This window comes from Hyperoodon ampullatus (assembly GCF_949752795.1).
Source record: "Hyperoodon ampullatus genome assembly, chromosome: 13".
In the NCBI taxonomy this organism is placed as follows: Eukaryota; Metazoa; Chordata; class Mammalia; order Artiodactyla; family Ziphiidae; genus Hyperoodon; species Hyperoodon ampullatus.
Genome location: NC_136926.1, coordinates 88,811,984 through 88,837,023, shown reverse-complemented (window position 1 = coordinate 88,837,023; position 25,040 = coordinate 88,811,984). Strand labels below are relative to the sequence as shown.

Here is a 25,040-nt window from a genome sequence, read left to right as displayed (position 1 = left end):
ATAAATTAATTAATTAAAAAAATTAAACCCATTGTCTAAATTGCTCATGACAGTACATAAATTATATATACAGCACAATCCGACCTTGTTTTAAATATGCACACAACATAGGGTGCACGTATATATGTGTGTGCACGTGTAGATACACACCCACGACAGGAAAAGGATGGAAGGAAATACGCCCAAATGTTAATGGTGGCTACATCCAAGTGGTGAAATTACACTAGGCGTTTTCTTTGGTTATACTTTGCTATATCTTCCAATGTTCCACACTGAATATGGCACTCTTTTATAATTAGAAAAAAATATATAAAAGTAAACTTCATTTAAGAGATAAGAAAGATGAAATGGTGAACGTAATGCACATCATTAGTCACACGTCCTGCGTTTCTTTTAGAACACATGACTGATAACTGTTAAGCTTTCTTTAATATATGCACTGTTCACGGTGGAAAAGGAAGCTCAAAAACGGAAAATCTGAACATGCAAACTTGGCGGAATTATCTCGATGCCAACGGATGCACAGCTTCTGCAGGCCTCTCCTTCCTGCCCAGGGAGAAGAGGTGGGCGGCACCGGGGCCTGGGGGCAGGGGACTCGGGCCTGCGGTGGGGCTGGAGCTGGGAGCCGGGCCCCCGTGTCGGGGTGACGGCTGGCGGCCAGTGTCTGTCACAGCAAACCTGAGGGCTGGCTCTGCAGCTGCTGGGCCTGCGGGACCCAGAGGCCCCGTCGGAAAGTGGAGCTGCCTGAGACGGGGCACTTTCTCGGGGGGGCCAGGAGGAGCCCAAGAGGGCGTGTGAGGTTAGAGGCCTGGACGCCCTGGGGGGAGCGAGGTCGTGGACACAGGTGTCGCCCCTGGGCCAGGGAGGAAGCATCTCCCTCTGATACCGTTTGAAAAGCCTTCTGGTAAATGGGTCGGTGCTTGGAAAAGAAAGCTTAAGTCGCAGGTGAAAGATGCTTCTTCCTGACGGCACCACCTGTGCGGAGGAAGCGCAGGCCCCAGGCCCTCCTTCCCAGCACGTGTCCTCCCGGCCACCGCGCAGAGGGTACCTAGATCCCTTTGGCAAAGCCCAGAGCCCGAGGTCCCCTCTTCACACGGGGGAGCCTGAGGAAAAGATCCAGTCCTTGACCTGGACAAGATTCTGAACCATGACCCCCAGTCCCTGCATCCACACACCTGCATCAGGAGTGGCTGGTGGGACGAGGCAGAGAGCCTGGAAGACCTGTGAATGCCTCCAGAAAGTCACCTGCTAGCCTGTACATTATGTCACCTGAAGGTTTCCACTGCTCTCCTGGGACTAAGTTGGACACACACGCACGCAGTGGTGCAGTCACCCAGCCCCGGCGATCATCACTTCACACACAACGGTCTCAACAGCCCAACTAGAAGACAGAGACTGTCAGGGCAGCTGAGAACACAAGGCCCAGCTCTGTGTTGTCTGCAGGGGCCCGCTTAAAACACAAAGACACAGACTGAAAGGCGTGTTAACTCTCAGCCAGAGAAGCCGCAGCAGCTACGTAAGTTCAGGCAGAAAACATGCTCCCTCTACAACTCAAGAAACAATCATTCTGCCTTAGGTGCCTCCGTGCAGGAACAACCACGAGGGCCATGCGAGGCCGGGCGTGAGGACGGGAGCAGGCAGGCCCTGGGCCAGCGCAGGTCGTGTGCGGCAGACGCCCGTCCCCACAGGGGCCCCGGCTGCCGGCCAACGGACAAGCCGGTTGAGCAGCACTGAGGTCTGACCTCGCGTCTGGGTCCTGGCTCTTCCCTGGGAGGACAGCAGTGAGGAGTCACTGCCAAGGATGCTGGCGGAATCCCGAGGCCCACCTGCCCGGGACGGGGGACGGTGCGCTCAGGTTCCGGACAGCAGGTCCTCCCGGGGGGACAGTGGGCCCCCTGGGGCCCTGGTGATAATAGCAGCCAGAGGGGACGGCAGGCCCCGGGGGGATGAGTGCATTCTGGTCCTCCTGGTGGGGGGCCTGCAGCCCACGAGGCGCCCTGTCCTCCCTGGTGGCCCCGCGTCCGAGTCGTCCCCGTGCTGCAAGTCCCGAGAGCGCTTATGTCGGGAGGCGTTTCCCAACCATTTCTATTCCTCCCTCTCTCTGTTATGTTCATCAGTGGTTCCTTTTAACAAAGCAGAAGCCATGTGCCTCGGGCCAGGAGCCACGGCCGATAAAAAGCCCCGCCCAGAGAGCGCAGCCCCATGGCCGCCCGCCGCACTCACCGGCTTGCACAGGGCTCCGTCGATTTTCGCCTCCATCTCCCAGATGTGGTGGCCGTCTGCAAAAAAGGGCGCGAGAAGTCCGTTACTCTGTCCTGACCGGGCACCGCCCTGAAATCACACCTGGATGAGGGCAGACGGGACTTGGGGCGGGAACCCTCTGATGAGAGGGTCCACCCTGGCCCGGCCGGCCCACTAGCAGCTGGTGCGACTGGGATGCCGCATGTGACTGACCGGCTGGAGAGAGGCCATGAGGCCCTGGGGAGAAGCTCAAACCCAACCCCGAGAGCAGGGACCTGGTGGGGCCTGGAGACCCCAGCTCTGCAGGAAGGAGCCACGTGCCAGCGAGCATCCCCAGCGCCAGCCCTGGGAGGGGTCCACGCTTGGGTCTCCAAGGGGAGTAAGCCCGGGAGGAGCGCGGGTGACCCGGGTACGAAGGGCGCCGTCTGGGGACTCGGACCCGGTTTGAGTCTGGCCTGCGGTGCACAGGGTGGGAGCGGGGCCTCGCTACCGGGGCCACAGAGCCCTCGCGTGTCTCGGGAGCAGTTATTCTAATGAGCAGGGGCCCGGGAGCCTCAGGTCCTGCCCCTGCTCAGGGGAACTGCCGGGTGAACAAGAAAATCCTCTCTGTGACTGCGCTTTGCCGCATCAGGATACAGAAATGCAAAACACAAGGTATTTTTAACCTTACCCTGTGGCGTTTGCATGTTTGAAAAAACTGAAAAGGCTCCAGTGCCATGAAAGAAAGGGTTTATTGTCCCCGGACCAGGCCCTCGAGGGAGCCGAAGCCTGGAAGCCCGCCCTCTGGGGTGACGGAGCCGAGCCATGTTCTGGGAGCTGGGAAGCCCTTCTGGCAGGCACGCTGTTTGTGGACTACGTCTGGCCGTTATTTTGAATTAATAGATGTCAATCTCCTACAGGGGCCTCCTTCCTCTGCATTTGTATAAAGTCGGCTCCCCAAACAAACCATTACAGCTGGATGGGCTGAGCTGTTGCTTATTCTCTGGTTTCCAAGAAGAAATGTGTGTGTGTTCCAAATCCTAAATTATAAATAAATTAGACAAAATCTCCTTTTTCTCCCTGGCAGTGCTGGCTGGGCAGAGGCGGAGGGTGGAGCAGAGAGGAAATGTGAGTCACACAGAGGCTGGGACGTGCCAGGACCACACCGGCCCCTCGGGACGCGGAGGTGCCCATGCTGAGTATCCACCAGATGGACCCACTCAGTGATAAGACACGGGCCGGAGGCCCGAGGGACCCGCATCCATCTCTCCTCTAGGAAAGAATAACAGGGGACGGAGAGAACGCCCGCCGCCCTTAAAGGCACCAGGAGTTCTGCAGAGCAGCGAACGCCCCAGAGTCCTGTGAGCACAGGGCTCGGTGAACCAAGTGCCCTGACTCCGGGCCCACAAACGAGGGAGGATCCCAGTGCCTGTGCAAAGCGCTATGGGACGCGGGCTCCCGCGTGGCGCAGCCCAGACCTGCCACAGACGCGGACGCGCTGTCGGGCCCCCCACCGGCTTGAGGAAATGGAAGTCACTCTTCCTGGAACCAAGTCTCCCATGTCCTTGGTGTCTTTTAAGATCAACAAGTTTTCTTACGACAAAGCCCATCTTTGTCCCTTTCCCCCCAAACAGCTTTAAGCGCTAAAACCTGAACTGTCGGCAGCCACTCAGTCTTTTGTCGACAGAGGCTGACAGGCCTCCCGTCAGAAGGAGACGGGAGACTGAGGCTGCTGGGGGCCAGGGACGCCTGGCATTACCCGGCGTGCACCTTACCACCCACCGCCCTCCGGGAGGGGCCCGAGACCAGACCAGCCTCCTGGGAACGCTGTTGCAGGTTCACCCGTGGAACAAAAATTAAGGGAAATACAGGCGTGGAGTGGAGCGGGCGGTGGAGTGTGCACGCTGAGGACACGCAGAGTGGGAGGGGTCTCTTCCCTTCAGGGCCTCCCAGGCCTTTGGGACACCGTCCTTGTCACGGCGCCCGCCTGGGGGCCGGTGGTCCCACTGTGCGCACCAGGTCTGCGCGCCAGCCGGGCCTGGCCACCGGCACAGTTTCTGAAAGTGCAGACCCTTCGAACCACACCACTAAAGTCCGACTCACAGGCCCAGGGCTCCCTGTGTCCCCGTCACCCTGGCCCTGGGGGGCTCTGGCCCCGAGGTCTCTATTCTGTGGCTGAGTCACAGCCGAGGGGCCGGCCTTGGGGATCCCAAGCGCAGCGTGAGCTCTTAGAGGCCAGTGTCTCTCTGGTGAGACGTGCACACGCAGCCCCGCTCAGGGACAAGACAGGAGGAGCCGCCAAGGGCTGGTAATGGCCTGCTCTGTCGTCACACTGGGACCCTCCCCACCGGCACCCACAGCCCCGCTGGCTGCTGACTCCCCAGAGCTGCCCTGGCCTCCCTCGGGTGGGAGGCCATGCGGCCTCTGGGCGGCCTCTTCTGCACAGGCCCGGCTGGGCGTCCTGCACAGGTTCAGCCTCTACCGGGAAGGGAAGCCATCGGCCCTGAATAGCCCTTTGTGCTCCAGCCTTATCAGGAGCTCGCTGGCTTTCTCAGTAGGAAACTGCGCGCAAGCCCAGAAGTAAAAATATTCCGAATCATTAGGGAATTCCCTGCGGCGTGAGTCATCAGAAAGGCTTCCCCACCCCACCCACAGCCGGGAGGCTTCCACAGCCGCCTCGGGAGGAGCTGCCTCCGTGGGACAGGGCTGAGCGGGGGCCACGACGGAGGCCCGAGGGTCCCCAGCAGCCTCGCTCGTTTCCGGCCCCCCGCAGGGCCGGGGCAGAGGTGCTGCCTCTGACCCACGTGTGGTGGCACACTCGGGCCGTCGGAGCCCCGCGGACCAGCAGATGCGCCTCCAGAGTGAGGGAAGGTCCAGACGCTGCGGCACCTCTGAGGCCCGACACCCCCACCAGGAGCGCCCAGGGGAGCAACACACGTGTGCTCTCGGGAGCCCACGCACGGAGCCACTGCGGCGTCACGCGTGACCCTGATGGACATGCGCGGTGTACGATGACCAGGACGTTCTCCCTCCGGCCCTCAGAGGGTGACGTCCTGATGCTCCCGTGGGACGGACCTCGGGGACCTCGCTGGGTGGAGGAGCTGGGCCCACAGGACGCCCTGAGTAGGCAAGTCCGTGGAGACAGAAAGCGGTCCTCGGCTGCCAGGCTGGGGGAGGACGTGGGTGACGGCTAGCGGGCGAAGCTTCTTTTAGGGTGAGGAGAAGGTCCTGGGATACATGTGCTGGGCTCTGAATCGACCCAAGCCCTTGAACGTTAAACGGGCGATTTGTGCGGTCTGTGAGTTACATCTCAACATGGCTGACACGGAAAATGAATCCTCCCACACGGCCGCACGCGGCATCGCCACACATGGTCCTGAAACGGGTGGAAGAGGCCAGAGCCTGGAGCCGCTCCCCCGCCGTGCCTACTCCCCGGGAGGGACCCAGGCCCACTCTCTGGAGCCCTCCTGGGGAGGCGCCCGGAGGAAGAGACAAGTGAGCCGGGCCAAGCCAAGGGGGCACTCTGGTGACACCCCACCTGTGCACAGGACGCCTCCACTCTGGCTACTGCAGCCCCTGCAAGGCTCACAGCCGGCCTGCACACCCCTGCACCCTCCACTGCAGGCGGCCGTGCCCTGGAGGGAGAGGTGCAGCCGGGGCCATGAAGGCCAGGGAGGGCAGAGGTCACGCTGAGCCCACCGCCCGGTCCAGCAGCTGCAGCCCGCTCCCCTCCCCAGCCTGTCGCATGCGGACCCATGAGGAGGGCCCTGCAGAGAGGGGAGGTCCCCGGGGACAGGGGCGAGAGCGCGTCCCGGGACACCGATAAAGGGGAGAGCTCGGAGCCGGGAGGAGAAGGGCCCTCGGGCCCCCGACGCCAACAGAGCCTGCGCACCGGACAGGGCCCTGCCCGTCTGCCCATCTCCGCGGGGGCTGCCGGGGTAGCGTGATTCCTCCCAAGCCTGTTCAAGATGTTGTGTAGTTTAGAAGTGTGGGAGGATCACTCAATTCCGAGGCCAAAAAGTGAGAAAGAGCCTCCTGAGGACAAGAGGGGCCCAGCCGCTGCTCTCGTCCGCTGAATGGGGGTCAGGGCCGTTTCCCGGACGGTCAGTCCCGGGCAGGTCGCAGGCTAGGGCTACCAGGGGGCAGCAGCTCCCACGCCCCCGCCGCCCCATGAGCCCACACCCAGAGGCGTCTCGGCCCAGGGCTCCCCTAAGACCCCACCTGCAGAGGTCAGCCGCCCACGACCACAGCCATCCTCGTGGACGCGCAGCACCTTCCCCGCGCGCCTTCCCCGGGCCAGCGCCAGAAACATCCGAACACAGCGTCTCCCCCGCACCAAGTCTTGGCTTCTGGGTGTGAGCAACGCACCAGCCAGCGGGGTGCGTTCTGTGCAAGTTCCAGAACCCCTGGGACCAACACCCAGGGCAGCGGGGCTGCAGCCTGAGTGCCAGCTGGACGACCGGCGAGTGACACCCGACCCGCAAGGCCCTACCCGAGACGCCCCCCGGCAAAGGCCGACCACAGCGGCCAGACCCCAAAAGCCAAAGGACCGCCGGGCACCACGCAGCCGGGGTGGCCCCATGACGACCTGACTCTGATCCTCTTCCGTCAAACGGGCAAGGTCTGTGTCTGGTTCAGTGTGGACTCTGGCTCCAGACACTTCCCCGCAGGAAGCAAGTCCTGTTTCCGTTTCAAGGTCTTAGGAAACCCTGGACGCGATCTTTTCTTTTGGGGTCTGTCTCTGTTGGCTTTGGGGCCTTAGGAAGAGGTTTGACAAGGAGGTGGTCTAGTCGTGTGGCAGGCGGTCACGCTGTGCCCAATGACCCTCCACGTCTACACCCTGGGTGTCCTACATCCAAGTCTGGGCAGGCTGGGACCTGCTGAGCCGCGGTGCGGCCCCTCTGAGTCTGGGCCTTGAGGAGGCCTGGAGCCCATGGAGGGTGCCCAGCGCCTTGTGGAGGAGACCCGGGGGCCACGGCTGCGTCCAGCCACACGCGAGGGCCGGCAAACAGTGTTGTCTGTTGAAGCCGCCAAGTTCTGGTGAGGTCTGTCGTGGAGCAGAAGAAGCCAAAACAGGCTTCACCCCGTTTCCAGGAATTGCAGACAACAGGCCGGGGCTGCACACAGCGGGGACTTTCAGCGTCGGCATCAAGAACCTGGTAACATTCACGTCAACGTAACCTCTGACGCCTTCCTCTCTCCCGTCTCCAGAAGAGGCAGCTCACCTCCGCGTGGGCGCTCTCTCTGTGTTCTCATGTATCTGTCAGGCTGTTTCAAATATTCACGCATGTGTACAGATATGTCCCCCGTGCACAGGTCTGAAGAGAGACCCCCAGATCTTCAGTGGGAGACGGGGCACAGCATCTCACTTCCTGCAAGTGGCCCTGCCATGGCATCCTGCACCTGCCATGCCGCCTATGTGAGCCTGTGTCGGTGTCCACGCACACACACGGCCACCGTGGGAGGTGTCATCTGACGCGGAGGCCACAGCTGTCAACCGTGAAGGCCAGGCCCTGCAGCCTCTTGCTGAACACAAAGACCTCAGAAGAATCACAGGCCAGTTCCGGAAAGTTGTCACTTATGCAGCCAGAGCTGAGCGTGGCTGGTCCACAGCTCTCTGTGACGGGTCCCTCGTCCACAGACGGGGCTTTGCTCCTACATCCCGAGGGCCGTCCTCCTGCGGGGACCCTGCTCGGTCACCACCATGAGGACACAGGTGATGGCGGGGCCTCAGCCAGGAGGAACCCTGAAACACTGAGGACGCTCCGAGCGCGGCCCAGTGCAGCCGAGGGGACACGGTGACGCGGAGCTCGGCTCCCCCCGGTGCCTGACGTGGCGACATTCGTGGCAGCTACAGTCCTGCTCCTGCAGCGGCTGCCACGGGGCCCACTGCCCACGTCCAGCGGCTCCAGAGACCAGGCTCACTGTGCGTGCCGGCCTTGCTGCCACCAACCAGGGGGTGAGAGAACCTTCGAGCAGACCAGGCGGCCTCCTCGCAAGCCTACAGGACGATTAGGCTTTGAATCTAAATTGACTTCAGTGGTTTCTCCCCCCGCACATCAACCAAGAGAAGCCCAGGGACAGTTGAGCCGGCCAGGCAGCATCGGTGGGCACTCTACTGAGAAAGAAACAGAGGCAGGAAGCGTGTGGACACCCGCCCCCTCCTGAGAACACAGAACTGGCACGAGTACACGCGCAGACGTGCCAACAACCCTGTTTGGACACAAGCACGACGTGACAGGACGCACAACCGCGTCTTTACGTCTCCCTTGTCACACCGTGTTCACGGGACGTCTGGTCTCCACCCACTCGCTGGCTTCTCGCCTTCTGCCTGCCGGACGCAGATCTGCCGCAGGAGCGAGCGGGCCGGGGACGGGCCCCGACGTGGCAGCGAGCGACAGCGGCCTTCAGCCTGCACGGGGGCCGGACGGCCTGGGGGGCCACGTGAGGGCAACGGCCAGACGTGCGAGGACTCGGCTCCCACCTGCAGGTGGGTGGCCGCTGTGAAGGCCCCGTGACCGGGCCACGGTGAGCCACGCCCACATAGGAGCCCCACGGGCACCCACGACAAGCCGAGGGGGTCAGGAGACGTCTCACAGTCCCATCCTGGCACCAAGGTCAAAGTCGGGGCTGACTGCTCAAGGAAACAGCGGGGGGCGCTGGCTGGTTCCCACCACAGACGTCTCTGTGCGCGGTGAGGACGCGGTGAAGACGCAGCGCCGGGCCTGGGCTGCCCCCCCACCACATGCACGCACCGCGCATGTGCACACATCTAAAGCGCAGAAGCTTAAATTATTTCAGAATCCACCTCGTCCAAGGAGGGCCTTTCCGGGAACACAGACTCCTCCCCCACCACTGGAACTGGTCGGGTGCGCTCCAGCCTCTAAAACGGTTTCCAGCCACACGCGCGATCGTGCAGGCAGAACAAGTTAAACGTGAGAGAGTTTTTAAGTCCATTTTGACTGAAGTACTTAAGTTTCCTGAAAACTGTACAAAATCAACCCCATTACGGAGGCTGAGTGCCTCCGCGGTTTGCGGTCGTCAGCATGAGCCTTGCTCCGGCGCTCGGGAGGGGGACCGTGACTGGGAAAGAGAAGGCGAGGAACCAGGCAGCAGGCCCGGACCCCACAGGAGCCCCCTCCCCAGCCTGGGGGCCAGCCCCCTGCAAGGAACCTGCCCCCAAAACAAACTCCGGAGTTTGAGAGAGACAGAAGGTCCACACGTTGCCCCTTATGCCACGTGGCCACGTGGTCGGGCCAGGTGTCCCGGGGCAGGAGCTGTGCCGCCCCTGCGTCTCCCCGGCAGCACAGCGAGAGGCTCACTGCCTGGTTCCCCAGACACCAGAGGGAGGAGACCCTTCCCATTCAGACCCACAGCCCCCTTTCCCGAGCACACGTGCAGAGGTCCACACAGGCGTGCACACACGCAGGAGCAGCCCAGAGGCCACCGTCACTAAAAGAACAACAGCATCTGCCTTTGCAGCTTGGGGCTCTGTGCCGACAAGGGCGAGGGCCTGAGGGGTGCCGCGGGGGTGCAGCAAGGTCTCCGGGCCCCAGTGGGGTCCCGCTCGGCTACCGTGGCTGCTCCGTGCCCGGATGCCTGCCTCGGACGGTCTGTGGTTCTGAGAAACAAGAAGACGCCATCGCACGGGCAGGCCCGGCAGCAGGAGCTGGTCGGAGCCCACGAGGGAGGCGCCCGCTGGCCAGGCAGACGCGGGGCCGCCCCTCAGCAGAGAACAGCCTCCCGGAGGCCCCGCACCTGCAGCCCCTCTACGGCCGGCACCGCGTGCAGTGGCCCAGGACTGTGCACGGCCCCCGTGGCCGCCCGCGCCCACCTCCTGCCAGCCAACCTCCGCCGGCGCCGAAACAGCAAGGGCTCGATGTCGGTTTTTAAAGAAGATACCTGGTGCTTTCTCCACGAAAATGACCTTGGAGTCCTGCAGAAAGTTGTGGCCGGACAGGACCATCCTCTTCCCGCCGAGGACGGGGCCGCTGGCCGCACTCTGCTTCTCCACGAGGGGCAGCTCCTGGGCCGAGCGCTGGGCTGTGTGGGGCGGGAGAGCGACGGGGTGAGACACCCAGGCCCCCCTGCCTGGCCCGCCCGGGGGCGGCCGCCACACCCCGCTGACAAGGAGCTCCTGGGTGGGCAGTGCGACCCGTCCCTGGTACACGGGACAGAGAAGTAACCACACGGGGTCTGTGTCTTCACAGTCTTACTCCAGGTTAGAGTGACACGGGAAGGCAGCCACGCCTCCGACGTGTCCACGTGGACACAGCTCCCCTCTGTGACGAGCGTGCGCACGCGTGTGTGTGAGCGAGCGGGCGCGCTCTGCCAGGGTGACTGACTGCCAGTGGGAAGGGCCTGGGGAAGCCGCGGGGAGTCCTGCTGGGGATGGGGAGGACACGGCCCGCCCGCCGGGAGCAGCAGGGAGACCCCGGGGCGGCGGCAGCCCGGAGAGCAGGCGCCCCCAGCTAGGAGGTGGGATGTGGGGACCCGTCTGAAGCGGGCTCTGGCTTAGGGGCTGGCGGGCCACAGGCGGCCGAGCTCAGGCTGTCGGGGAGGGCGGCACGGCCAGAGGAGCAGACGCAGGAGGAGGCAGGAGTCTGGCTGGGGCAGCTGGTGAGGCCGAGCCAGGGGTCCGGACACGGTCACCCGACAGCCAGGGGACCCGAGAGGGAGGGTCCCACTCCGCCTCACGGGGAGGGGGCCCCAGGGCAGGAGGGCAGAGCCCTCTGTGGCAGACCCCACAGCCTGGGGACGGACTTCTAGAGACTGGACATCGTGGGGGTCCGGCAGCAGCCGGGGGGAGGGCTGGGAAGGAGGCAAAGACCACACGGCAGAGAAGGGGCCGCGGGGGAGGATGCCCCGTCGCCGAGGTCTGGCCGACGCTCAGGTCAGAAGCCGGGGAACCAAACCAGGACGTTTCCACTGAGACGGGTGGGCGGCCGAGCCGCGAGGTCGGGGTGTCCTGAGACAGCCCACACTGGTGGGGTGGGGCAGTGTTTCAGAGACGAGAGAAGGAGGAGGGTGGATGGAAAGGCTCTCGCTGGGGCCGTGGCCAGTGGAGACTCTGGTCCCCCCAGGGTCCGGAAGCCGGGTTGGGGGCGGGCACCGTGGGGTTTCCATACGGAGCTGAACCGGTCGCCCGACTCGCTAACAAAAACGAGCAGAGTCACTGCAAGAGGAAGCTGACCCCAGGCCTCGGCGGTCCCAGCTCCTGGAGGAGCTGAGTGGCCACGTGCATCCAAGCCAGCAGCATCTCACTACCTGGGCCTGTCCACGCACACCGAGGGCAGTGAAGCCAGGGCCACCAGCGACAGAGGCCTGAGTTACACGTGGGCAGGCTTGCAAATTTAGGTCCCTTCAATCCAACAGATTTCAAGGCCAAAATGCCACTTTCTCAAGTTCCCTGAAACGTGAGGGGATTAAGTCAAATTCGGTCACTGCAAACATCTCAGTACTTGGGGACCAACTTCCTCTCCCTCTTACGCCCTCCTGCAGGTGCCGGGGGTCGGCGGCAGCCCTCACTCCACGCACGCACAGGAGCTGCGGGCGCCCTGGCCAGGGTGCACGTGTTCCCGTGACTGCACGGGAGGGTGCAGGTGCTGTGGGTGGGACGAGCGCAGCTCAGAGGCTGCGCACGAGAACCCAGGTGCTACTGGAAAGGAGCCCTGCGGCAGGGACCGGCCCTGCTCGGCCTGCAGACAGGGGGTGGGGGGCGGCACTCACAGCACTCGATGGGGTTGGAGGCGACCTGCAGCGACAGCGTCCGGCCGTTGGGCTGCGGGACGTGGACGCGGAAGACCAGCCTCACCCGCGTGTTCTTCCTCCCGATGTCCGTCTCCCCCTTGCGGAGCTCGATGTCAGAGTTTCTGAGCTTCAGGATCCCGGCGCAGTCAATGCTGCCGGAAACAAGAGTCTATGCTCAGTCCCGGACCCCAGCCCCATCCCGGGCGACCGCTCACCAAAGGATCTTTGTGGCCCTGCCAGAGGCCGGGACAGCCAGACACCCGCCCGTCAAGTGAGCTGGGGCTGAGGCAGCGGGAGACGAGCCAGCCCCAGCCTCAGGAGCCCGGATCCCAAGCAGGCAGAGCTGCCATGCGCTCAGGGCTCCAGAAGCCCCAGCCCCACTGCCCTGGGCTCGCGTGGATGCCCCAGTGCAGGACGCAGTGTCCAAAGGAAGGCTCCCCCGGCGGCTCCGAAAACCTCCTTCCACTTAAGATTCTGGCAGCGTCCCCCTTAATTCAGGATCCTGAGTTTTCTAGGGCCTCATATGATTTCACTTAATTTCATTTAACTTAACAGTTCCATTCAACACCAGACTCCAGCAGAACAATCCAGGCGTCATTCATCAGATGGAAACCAGCCCTTCCCTCTGTCAGAAGCTAAGGAAGCGAGGCCGCATGATGCCTCTAGGTCAGGACCACAGCCCAGCCCGGAGCAGCAGGGAAGCCCTGGCCCTGGAGCCCAGGCCAGTCCCAGTCCCGTGGTGTCTACACCATCTCTGGGTTGGATGGTATTGTGATAAATGCAGCCACTGAAGGAACAGCTGCTGCTGAAGGAACCAGCAGTTCTCTCAAATCATCTGCCCTGGTCCGAGGGAACTGTGATTACAGCTCTTGAAGCAAACCCAAGGATTTAGAATGAATTCCCCCCAATCCATGAAAAGCCAACATGGAGAGAAGACCTTCCCTTTCCTTTCCTTTTTGCTCTCTCTTTTTTTTTTTGTTGCGAGCCCGGGCTCTAAGGCACCTGGGCTTCAGTAGTTGCAGCGTGTGGGCTCAGCAGTTGTGGCTCACAGGCTCAATAGTTGTGGTACGTGGGCTCTAGAGCACAGGCTCAGTAGTTGTGGTGCATGCGCTTAGTTGCTCTGCGGCATGTGGGATCTTCCAGGACCAGGGCTTGAACCTGTGTCTCATGCATTGGCAGGCGGATTCTCAACCGCTGCGCCACCAGGGAAGCCCCTCCCTTTGTTTTTGACTTAGAGGGTTTATGAGTTACAAATAACTTATCCAAATCCCATGCAAAGCTCTACACGATGTGGCTTCCACACCTGCTCCCTCACCCGCCACAGACCTGAGCTCCTCGCTGCCCCACGGACGCCCCAAACTCACTCCTGCCTTGGAGACTCTGCACTCGCTGCCTTCCTGCAGGGTCAGCTCTCAGCTTCTGTGCCGCCTCCCCACAGACACTCGGCCCCGAACTCTCCAACAGGCCCCCCGTGCTAATGAGTTCCTGCCTTATGTCCCCCGCCCCAGAGCCCCCCAGGAGGAGGCAAGTCCTGTGGGACAACCGTGTCTCCTTTCTCTGCTGCATTCACAGCTCAGGAGTGAAATGCACGTAGCAGTCACTCAGTTCAGGAAGCCGCGAACACAGGCCCTACCTGGACACGAGAAGATTGCCTTGCAGCTCGTTAACCAATTCACCTCTAAACTACTGAGTCAGATCTGACCTGCATGTTCCAGCTGGTCCCATCGGAGATGCAGAAACCCTCATTGAAAATACGACCCAGACATACCGGTCTCTTTAATGTTTCAATGTTTGCCTTTTAACCATTGCTCTGACTTTCACAGTGCATTCACAGAAATAAATGGGTGCCACGTTGACACATGGAGGAAGTACTGACAGCTGTGCACTGAGATACTTAAAGTGGCAACATGCACAGGGGCTGAAACCCTAGGAAGAAACAAATCCGTTGTCATAAATATTTGTAACGTTTACTGAGGTGTTAAGCCCAGGGCACCCAGGGCCCCTGAGCTGTGGAAATGTGGGGGGAGATGCAGGCGTGCAAGTGCCCCACGGAGCCCCCGCCTCCGCCCCCCGAGCCCCCGAGGCATGGCTTACATTGCACGCATGTTGTTCTCCGGCAGCAGCGGTATTTCCAGGACCTTGGTGTTGGAGAGGATGGCCTCGTGGCTGGTGGTGGAGACGGTCTTGCCTGTGATCCGGTGCACCTGGTAGAAGGCGTGGGGCCTCAGCAGCCGGTCGTCCGCTGTCCCGATGAACAGCTGCAGGGTGAGCGGCTCACTCTCCATGTAGCCGTGCAGCTGGGGAGACAGGGGGACAGGCCTGTGAGCGCCGCGCCCCCGATGCCCGGACCCACCGTGCTCCCTGTGCAGAGGCTGGTGCAGAGGGGAGTGTGCACGGGCCGAGGCTGGTCCCCCCGCCCCTCCTGCACCTCGTGCCCCAAAGTCTGGGGCTTCTGCTCTGCAGTCGGTTCTGAACACGTGGCTGCCCACGCTGGAACACACGCGCACAGATGTGCACTGCACACCTGCACGCGTGTACCTGCATCCCAGGAGCACACGTGCCCCGTGCCCGGGACAGCGACGGGGACCCGCAGGGGCGGGCAGATGGGAAGCAGAGCCGGTCTCTCCGGGCCACTGCCTCCTCCTCAGCCCACCCCTCTGCCCACGCGCGGGCGACACAAGCAGCTCGTGGGGCCCCACCCGAAGCTGGGCCAGTGCCAAGCCCTCCGCACAAGCCTCCCCTGATGAATTCAGACACTCGCCCAAGAGGACGCCATCCACTTTCCGCTGCTCAGTCCAGTCCAAACCAGCAAACAGGACGCTTGCAAACAAGACACTAACAGCATCGGCCCTTTGCGGCCTGGCTTGCCAGGTGGTGGCTACGGGCTGCCCTGGTGCCCGTTGCAGGTGCCCCTGGACTGGCGGCGGGGAGCCCCAGGTCGTGGCCCGTCTGCCAGCATCAGGCCCAACACGGGGGGCCGCGCGTGGCCGTTCCGATCGTGCGGGCGTGAAACCCAGTGAGACTCGGGCCCCAGAACCGGAGCAAGCCCATCGTGCACCAGGAGCCCCTGGGAGGGCGCTGCTCCCGCATTTCAGGACCTACACTGGCCGCGCCCGGGCCGACCACCAGGGGCGCAGGTCAGAGCCCTCCTCGCGCCCCTGCGCCTCCAGCCGCTACCTCCCTCGGGGTGAGTCCTTTTCAGAACTGAATTTGTCTCGCCTTCTTCGTCTAGGTCACAGCTGACCGTACTCAAGAGGCAAATCCTGAAGAAAGCAGGCAGCTCAGGGCGAGGCCCAGGCCCAGCTTCCACAGGACCCCTGGGGCTCCCCCCTCCTCCTGCAGAGGCAGGCGACCTGCGTCCAGCCAGAGCCCCCGAGGGTCCCGACGCAGGACCCCCGCGGGGGGGCAGCCCCACGAGCAGAAAGGCTCAGTCAGCACAGCTGTGCTGCTTCTTGCGTTGTGGTCACGTTCTCCCTAGACTAATTTTAGCCGCTTTGACAACAGGTAGCAACTGTAACACAGTCTGATGGGCCAAACTAGTGCCGTCCCCGAGAGCGCTGTCACTGCTTCCACAGCAGCGGAGACCCTGGTACGGCAGTGCCAACGAGGCCACCTGCAGGTCCCGGACCTGCCTGCTCCCCCGCGGGATTCTCAGGGGGTCGCAAGCCCCTCCCAGCCCTGCGGCCAAGCGGAAGCCACGGAAGAACCAGCCCCGCAGCGGGGTTGTGGTCGGGTCCATGCGCTCCGTGAGCCCCGTCCGGGCTCCATCTCTGCCCTGTGAGAAGGCGCCCCGACGGTCACTTCACAGCCCACGGGGAAGAAGCTCAGGCTGGATGACCAAGACCTTCCAAGCCGCACTGGCTCAGGACACGGAGGGGGCCGGGGCACAGCGCAAAGGGCCAGGCTGCCAGGTGACCGAGGAAGCACAAGAGGGGCATGTGTCAGTAACCCAAAGAAATGGGAAACCTCCGGTACAGCTGCAGCTGACCACGGTGACCGAGATCCTGCTTCCGTCTCTACGGGTTATTTTTCCAAGTTGGGATGTTAGAATGGAAGCTGAAGCTCCGTCCAGATGAGTAAGTCGGAATTCCGCTGGAAGGTCCAGTGCTGGGAGCTGTGCACTTTCTCTGCCCTGGGTGTCTCGCTCTCTGTCTTCCTTGCAGAGAACTCACTATATGCTGCCCTGGCTGGTTTTCCATTTCTTTCTATGACATCCAGTTAGCAGCACCCGCCTCGTCCCCCCCACTCCACTGTGGCCTCCCTGAGCTCTCCTCCGTCCCCGCGTTTGGGAACAAATGTCTCTTCAACCCAGAGAAGCGAGCGCCTGCTGTTTCAAGCGTGGTTCAAATCAGCAGTGAACCGTTCATCAAAGCCGCACTGACAAAGACCCAGCTACTGCGCCGACTTCACTTAATTACGAGATGAAGTCACTTATAAATTTTCAGAGCTCAGAAGACAGTCCCAAACAATGACAGGCTGTTCACGGGAGACTCACAGGCACTCAGCAAGCAGAGTGCCAGGGCCCGCGTGCCACCCACTTGGGGCCCCCGAGAAGGATGTGCCTGGGCGCCAGGCCGCTGGCGGGGCTGAGAGCCGGGCCAGACGAGGGATCCAGGTGGCGCCTTATTAGGGCGGGGCCCCCCGCAGGGTCAGCGGCTCCTTCCAGCCCGCCCCGTCTCCCGGCCAACAGGGTCTGCGTGGTGTCGCAACTGTGGATAGGAGACAGCAGGCCGTGAGCCAGGACTGACCGCTGCTGGACCGCAGCCCCCGATGAATGGATTTACAGCTTCAGGTGAACATCCAGCAGCTCTGAGGCTCCCACACAAGCTCACCACGGGTGTCTGGTGTCTGTGGACATCTCCGGAGCCTTCTGTAGCACCCGATTAATATTTAACAGCCCGTGTTTGTCACAGGCTGTGGAGTGGCCCCCCGGGGGCTCTGAAACATCACCCTTGAGATTTTCTGGAGACGAGGAGGAGCTCCATGTAGGACAGGTGTGCATGGACGCACACGCAGCACACACCGACACACATGCACATTCACACTCAGACACACGCACGCACACACACACACACACACACACACACACACGCTCTCCAGACTTGCTCTGGAATTCCGTAGTTGGTTGGGAAGATCTTATTTCCTGGCTGGCAGCAAGAGTTTCGTGCGTCAGGCTCCCTATTTTTATCGTTTTCATCTGTGACGTGGTTCCAAGCACCCATGGATGTGCTCATATTCAAAGTGGTTCTTTCCTATTAAAATAATCGAGCTTTCACCCTGACCCACAGGTGTCTGGCCCATATGGACCAGATGAGTGTCTGACGGGCATGTGCACAGAGGAGGGGAGTCGGTCTCAGGCCTGCGGCTGAACCCGAGTGGCCGTGGCGAGCAGAGAACTGGAGGAAGCATCAAGTTTACTGAGAGACCCACAAGTCCACTCGCTGTCCTCCTGGCCTGCTGTGCCTCTCTCAAGGCCAATGCAGAGCCTTTCCTGCTCTAAGGCCACCACACAGAGAACCCGCCAGGAGCCACCCAGCGCCTGATGCTCATTTCAAGGTGGGTCCTGCTAACATGGCTTAATTCTGAAGAAACAAGATGCCTCTCCTGTTTGAACTGAAGAGCTTTTTCCCTGTGTGGACACATGAGCATCTCCACACACACAGAGTTCAGTTAGGGGGGAAGCAGGACCAGCTTGCCGGGTCCACCCAACTTCTCCCTGCTGGGGAGCGTGAGTCCAGTCTTTTGCCAATTTAACGAACCTCCTAAGAAACCTGTACTCTGTGCTGGACTTGACCTACATTTTTAAAACAGGAAATGTAAAAATAAAATCAGAGACTGATGAAGAAACAAATCTTGCCTCTTACTATTCCATTTTGTGACATTTAATACAAGAATATGTAAATGAGTCTTTGGCTAAGACTGTCTCTTGTGTGGCCAAGGCGTATTCCTCCCAGACCCCAGGCCGGCACACGGCCTGGCCAGGGTCAGACGACTTGAAAATGACAATTTCAAATCCCACGGGACTCACACTGGGGCCCTGCTCTGACGGCACGTAGGATGCAGCGGACTGTGGGAGTAACTTTGCCTTTTTAAAAACATGCCATTTCAGTGAAAATGGGAATACTTAAGGTTTAACCTGGAAGATAAACATCTATTATTTAAAACACGAAGTTCACTGTAAGAGAAGTAATTTAAATACTTCACATGTTCCACTGCGTGGGTTTTCTGTCCCTGGCACGTTCTACTGTCTGTCAAAATAATATTTATAAAATTACCTGTCATAACAATGACCTCTCTTTGCTTCAACCTAAACTAAACAAAACGTGCTATTCCATTTTCAAGGTGTAAGACCTGGTGAGTTTCCTACACATAAAAATGTTTGTTTTTAGCTGCTACGCTCACCTTCGCACTCGCACGGCAGGATGACGGGCGCAGGGAATGACCGAGGCCGAACTGACTCGGTGCTGAGATTCCCACAGCGTGAGCCCGCAGGGGCAGGGGCGTCGTACAGAGGACCAGCTAATCGAGGGAAATCACTTCCCACTAAGTGCTGAGATGGTACAAACATACACCGAGCAAGAGATCCTTGTGCACAGCGCAGCAGGCAATTTAAAGGGAAATCATGCATTTAACCCAGATGTAAAATTTGCATCTTTACACAATACCCAAAGGAACTCTGCAGGAAGGAAAAAATCCAGCTCACAAGCTGGTTCCACTTTTTTCAACCCCAATTTTCCCAGTACTGGATTAACTTAAGAGACTGCATCGTGTGAGCGTTCAGTCTCCAAAACCACAGGACAGCTTTCCCCGCAGGGCGCCGCCCGCCCCGGCCCGGGAGCGAGGACGGGCCCAGGGCACGCGGTCAGCTCACAGCAGACCAGACCTCAGGCGGGCAGGGCCAAGGCTGTGCTCCCGAGCCCTCCTTCCCCGGACGGCCTCTCTGAACTCACTGGAAACACTGCACGACGGACGGGGGCAGTGGCCACCCCCCCAGGCATACGGGGCAGGCAGAGGGCCTGGCCCTTGGTGTTTATCCCCAGCGCCCAAAGGGCGGCCTCGGGCAGGGCCCGGACGAGGGCTGACGGAGGCACTGTGCGGGCCGAGGGCGCTGCCTGCCATACACCCACACGCCCACGCGACGGTCACCGGCCTGCCGTCGGGCCAGCCCCGCCCTGGCACCAGCTGCTGCTGAGGGGACGGCCACCACCGCCAGCCACGGCACGATCATGAGTCCCGCTGGGCGGGGCCCGGCCCACAGCACGGCCGAGCTGGCCACCTGTGCTGACCAGAGCCCAGCGTCCCGTGCAGGAGAAGGAGACTGGAAGCCCGGCTCGGCGAGGCCACGCCGCCCCACCCTCGAGTGTGCAGACAGGGTGCTCGTGGCTCCGCAGCTGCGTGCGGGGTAGGGGCAGTGCTCAGGGAGCCAGCACCCCCCAATCCAGAGCGCCCCCCGGAGACAGAGCCGTCTGCAAAGCACAGCAGGGGAGGGGGTGTCCAGGAGGACCTGGACACGGGGTCGCTGCTGGGAGCCATCCACCTGCGAACCGGGCGCAGACACTGGGCCCCAGAGCTCGGGCCGGCGTGCCCTCCCTGGCTCCTGTCCTCCTCCTGCCCACGGAGGGCAGGCTGCGCAGCGGGCGCACCTCCCTACGTCCCTGTGCTGGGCGGTACCCCAGGAGGACGACGCCCGGAAGACCCTCCCTGGGGAGAGCTTGGCCCGAAGACGAAGGACAGGGCTCTGCACGGGGCAACAGGCTGGGGGCTGCCAGCGGGAGGGAGACCCGGCCCCGAAGCAAACGGGGCGGGGATCTCCCACCGGGCCATCCCCCAGCTGAGGGTACTGGGCATCCGTGACTCAGCCACCCGTGGTGTGGCCCCCAGGAGACCATGGAGCCCCCGGTCAGAGGGGAGGGCCGGCCAGGGCCACGGATTTCCCTATTTTGTCGTTTTTATCAAAGACGGTGGTCTCTCACCATTCTCTCCGTTACACCGTCTGGCACGCCCCTCCCACCTGCAGCGCGTGTGAGTGTTCTGGCAGCTGCGATGGGGCCGCAGTGCCGACGCACAGCTCTGAACTGAGACGGTCCGGCACACGGCTCTGCCCTCAAAAGACATCAGGAAAACATCCTGGGATAATGCAGAAACCACAGCAGAATTATGGACAGTCATCAGAGGTTCTGTGCCCGAGGCGGCTTTTATTCTAAAATTTCCGCAGCCTGGAACACAGAAGCCAAAGCTCTTGAATTAGAAGATTTTTGGAGGCTGACGATGTTGTTTATTGCCCTGCAAAGGTTTCCACTGCTGAGCTACTCGCGGACTTTATCCCCCAGTGACTGTATCGGCTGCAGGAAAACTTGAACTGCGCTGTCCTCAGTTCTGCTGCCCAATGAAACTCGAAAACAGGTGTTTAAAAACCAATGTGCCGTACCTGAGATCGAGTGTCTGTGCCGTGTGTCGGCAGACAGCGACAAAACCCCAGCTATCTTTCCTATTATTATTACTGGCAACTTCACTGCATCCTCGTGCTGACACGGTGCGACTCCCCTGAACACCCTTACCAAGACCACGCAGGCACAGGCACAGGCACCTCTTTGCTTTGGGTGGAACATAAATGGCAAACCCCCCGCTCGGGCCCCTGAGCTTCCGCAGAGCCCACTGTGTCGCGGGAACCATGGCAGCAGCTCCCGCGACACAGGTGTGTCTACAAAGAGCGAGACTGTCCAGGCCTGTGTGTGCGGCCGGCCCAGAAGGCAACGGCCACCTGCCCGGACGCTGCTGGAAGAGCAGGAGGCAGCTGCCCGCTGCCCAGCTGCCCCATAAAAGATTAATCAGCCCCACGGGCAGGTCAGCAGCGTTTGGCTGCCGGACGACCGGGGTCCGGGCTAGGGTCAGCCCTGCGTCCGAAAGCTGTCTCGGCTCCTGGGGCAGGGGGTGGGGTCTGGGCTGGGGCCGGGCTGCTGGTACCGGGTGGTTCTGACCCTCAGCTCCTCAGTGGGACCAAGGAATTCCTTCCACTAGCGTCTATGTCTCTGGCTTTTGTGAAAACCTCGGCTTCCAGGTTAACGATCCTGTCTCAATCCAGTTTCCATAAGAAAAAATGGAGCAAAGCTTTGGGTAAAACAGAACACGCCGCGGACCCCAGATAAAAGAAAGCACTGCTGTGCGTCCGCAGTATTCAGACACCCCCAGGAAGCCTGTTTCTTGAAATGCGGATGCTTCTGGACCCAGGGGTGCGGGGTGCTACAGGAAACGAAAAGTGATAACAGCCGACTGGCTGACTGTAACGATCTGGAGAGGATGACTGGTTCCTGGCGTGTGCCTTCCTCGGTGTCGGCTCAGACGTCTTACATCATAGAAAAATACCTGTCCTGGCCTACGGGGGCAAACCTGAGCCTCAAAGCCGACCACCCTAAAGAGAGGCCCCTGCACCACGCAGGGCACGAGGCCGGGGCCGGGACCCTCCCTCGGGCCAGCCCGGCCTCCCGGTCCCCACTGCCTGGGCCAGGGTGGCCCCCGCATCTCCCCGCCAGTCACCCGGCCGGACAGGGGTTACACTGGTCACTCATAACTGGCAGGAACACAAATTACAAACCTAAGGTGCTGTTTAGGAATTGACAGGCCTCCACCGAGTCTCACGTTTCTGCGACCTATTAATTATTCACACAGGCCTGGCCTCCTGTGTGACGGGCTAGATGCTATCGAGCCGGTTATTTTGGTAACTGGGTAAACAGAGCTTCATCCTTTGACCCCTGGGTCAGAGATCGTGACGACCCCCAGCCCACTCCCCCAGCCCCCACGGGGCGGCAGGAACCGGGGACCTTCCCAGAAGGGACCTCTGCCCTCGGGACGGGGACCAGGCTTCAGGGATGCAGCGCAGCGGGCAGGCCTGGACAACAGCCCGGGAGGGTAGAAGGGAGACGGGGACACAGCAGGAAAGAAAAGCAGAAAAACGAAGTGAACAGAGTCGGCCTCCTGGAGCTGCAGTTCTCTCTTCGGAGGGAGAGGGAACACAGGGACCCAGGGACCCCTTTGGGGACGCGTACTCTGAGTTATCAGCAAAAACAGTGGAAAGGCAAACTCCACACAGCCCGACGGCTCTCTCTGCTCTCCCTCCCCAGGGAGAAGGTGGGGGAATCTCCCTCCTCAGCCCAGACCCACTGACGGCAACGGCAGGGAGCCAGCTGCGCTGCTGTCCAGGCGCTGAGCGCGGATGCGGGGCGGGGTGCGAGCAGGACGGGCTGGGAGACCGGACGGAAGGGGGGGCCCCCAGACGCACCCAGAACACCTGGCCCCCGGGGTGGAGAGGCCGCCGCGCCCAGAGACCCTCGCCCAAGAGCAGACTGACCAGCGGGCCGAGGAGGCCGGGAGGGGCCCCGCAGTCATCCCGCCGGAGAGTCGGTGTGAGCCCTGCAGCTCAGGAGACACAGAACAACGGTGTGAAGCACCAGCTCTGATTGCTCCGGGTCGGTCTGTCCTGCTGGCACCACTGGAAAAGGCCTTTGCATCCCCGTCGGAAGCTCCCGGGGCTCCTGCATCTTAAACCAGCGAGCAGCCCATGGATTTACACACACACCCGGGGCGCTGGTGGCAGAAGGTCTGGACCGAGGACACGAGGGGCCCTGGGCGCTGGGAGCCAGGACACCCCACCCTGACCCCAGCTGGACGCCTCCTGCCCGGGAGGATTCTACGTGTGTCTGAATCCTTTGGCAGTAGGGGAAAAGGCACGATTTTAAAGTTCAGGGAAACCCACACTCCCTTCCTCCCTGGTCCCATCATTACAAAGTCAGCAGAGGCCAGCACAGACCCCAGGGCCCCTGGTACTCGCTGTGGCCGCATCACACGCACACCCGCCGGTGGAGACGGGGGCCTCGAGGAGGACGGCCCACACCCACCCAGCTCCAGCCCGCGGGCGCGGCGAGCCAGCACCCGAGAGGGCCGTCACAGCAGCCTCGGGGGCCCAGACGCGCCCGCCGGGCACACCCACCAGGGCCGTCAAGGACCCTGGAGAGTCTGGGTGGTGGACGGTCTGCGACGCTCACTCCTGGCACCAGCCCCCGAACGATGCTGGGCAAGCCCCGTACGCATCTGTGTCCCCAAATGAAAATGGGGGACAAGACCACGTGAATGCAAAGTCCTTTCCTAATCTGAAATTGCAGTCTGAATCTGCCTGGAAAGAAGGTTCTGCATTTCGTCGCGTCTCCTAGACTCAGAGGAGGGGGCCGCAGAGGTGGAGGCAGCTCCCCCTGCGTCTTGGATGCTTGGAAAATGCAGGAGTCCTCCCTGGGCCCGGCAGGGCCTCTGTCCTACACAAGGCCACTGCCCCTGACTTCACGGCAAGCTTGGGGATGCGGAAGCAAGTCGATGAGCTGGCTGTCCTAGGAGGGCAGCAAAAGCCCCTGGTGCAGTCCACACGACCGCTGGCCTCCTCTGAGCTCCATGTGACAGCGGCTCCGAGGGACGGCCTGGATGCCCCGGAACCAAAACCCGGCTTCCCTCTGACCAGCTGACCGCAGAACGGCCAGTGGGAGCGACTGTCTCCCCAACGTGTGGATCAGCCTGTGGCTGAGGCTCCGGGGAGCCGCTGGGGTCAGAGGATGTGCTAAAATAACTCACAGCGCAGAATAAAACTCTGTGGTTACTGGGCTTTCACGGCAACTGAGAGAGCTTTCTGTTTTCATCTGTTTTACAATTATGTGCAAATTCTATTTTTATCCAGTTTGTGCTCCACTAACTGAAGAAGAAAACAAACCCCAAAGCCCCTCTGTCTACCTGCTCACTTCACCTTGCACACAGACTCCGTCTACGGCAGACAGATCAGAGAACTCTCCAGTACCAGCCCTCTTGCAGGAGGAATGCTGATAGAGGCTGACATTTCTGTTGGGCCTGGTTTCCTCTCGAGGTTCAGCTGTGTGGCAGGGGGAGGGGCCTTCATTCTGCTTAAACCCAGAGGCAGCCCCGCCCATCCTGCCATCACTGAGCTCGAAATAATTTTGGAGGATTCACTCTTAAGATGTTTCCAACGCGGCTTCAAGCTTCAGAATCCCTCCACCAGTCCCAGTCCTCTCCACCTCATCTACACTGAGAGATTAACACTGCCCTGGGCCCAAGACACCTGCCCGGCGGGACGGGAGCGCGGCGCTGGGACCCTGCAGGGGGTGGGATCCTTGTGCCCCCAGAAGAGGCGGGGCACGCCCTCGTCCCCAGGGCCACAGCCACCAGGCCAAGGACAGGAACGGCCCTCGCTCAGGGCCTCAGCCCCGCGCTGTGCATCTCACGACAGGGGTGTCCAAGGGGCACGAGGCTCCCTGACCTCGCCAAGGTAATTTACAGGAAACGGGGGCTTTGGGCCATTATTTCTCTGCTGCTTTATTTTCATTTCTCCTTATTGAACAGTCTGCTTCCTCACCTTTGTAATGTCTTTTCCATTCAGCAGCAACACACTTTCTTCCAGTGGAAACCGTAGCAGGAAGGGACTTAAACACCGTTTATGGACTTGGCTAAGCGCAGGCATTATCCGACCTGCCTCCGCCCGGGAGGGGACCTGAAAGGGCCGCCGGCCGCTGGGCGCTGCTGAGCCCGCTCTACGTTTCCCAAGTCAAGCGGCCAACCAAGTGGGTATTAACCGGCGTCGAGCGCACAGCCTCCGACGTCGCCCTAACGTCGCCCCGCCAACTCCAGGCCCTGACTGCCGCGTCGGCGGACCAGCGCTCGTCTCTGTGCCCTCCTGCCCTCGCAAGCTGTATTGTTATTTATCTAAATGGAATCAAATACAAACACGGGGTGCCCTGCCGCTTCCCCTTCCACTTGCACCATCCCCTAAATGACAGGGTTGGGGAGCGGACTGGACAGGCGGGGGCGTAGACAGACGGGGGAGAACCGTCTCCATCAGCGCCGTGCGGCTGCAGTTCGGGGCAAGAAGGCAAACTTGCGTCCAAGGGGACAGTCACAGGTCACATCACAGGGGTTTGGTGGGAGACGCTGGGCTGATGAGGTGACACGTGTGACCAAATGCCAATGCCTGCAGGATAGCCTGTCCGCGAGTTCACGTTTACCTCCTGGGCTGGAGGAGG

The 25,040-nt window shown here is 61.3% G+C and overlaps 1 protein-coding gene across 5 annotated transcripts in view; it reads right to left on the bottom strand.

Moving 5' to 3' along the window:
- Positions 1-25,040, bottom strand: part of NFATC1 (nuclear factor of activated T cells 1) — a gene marked incomplete at both ends in the record, with an annotated part of 100,798 nt that overhangs the window by 42,400 nt on the left and 33,358 nt on the right. For all 5 annotated transcript variants that reach the window (XM_079717388.1, XM_079717391.1, XM_079717389.1 and 2 more), the window contains 4 exons: positions 2,224-2,279; positions 10,123-10,263; positions 11,950-12,122; positions 14,065-14,267. In XM_079717388.1, the coding sequence (XP_079573514.1) occupies positions 2,224-2,279; positions 10,123-10,263; positions 11,950-12,122; positions 14,065-14,267 (573 nt within the window). The remainder of the gene's footprint in view (positions 1-2,223; positions 2,280-10,122; positions 10,264-11,949; positions 12,123-14,064; positions 14,268-25,040) is intronic.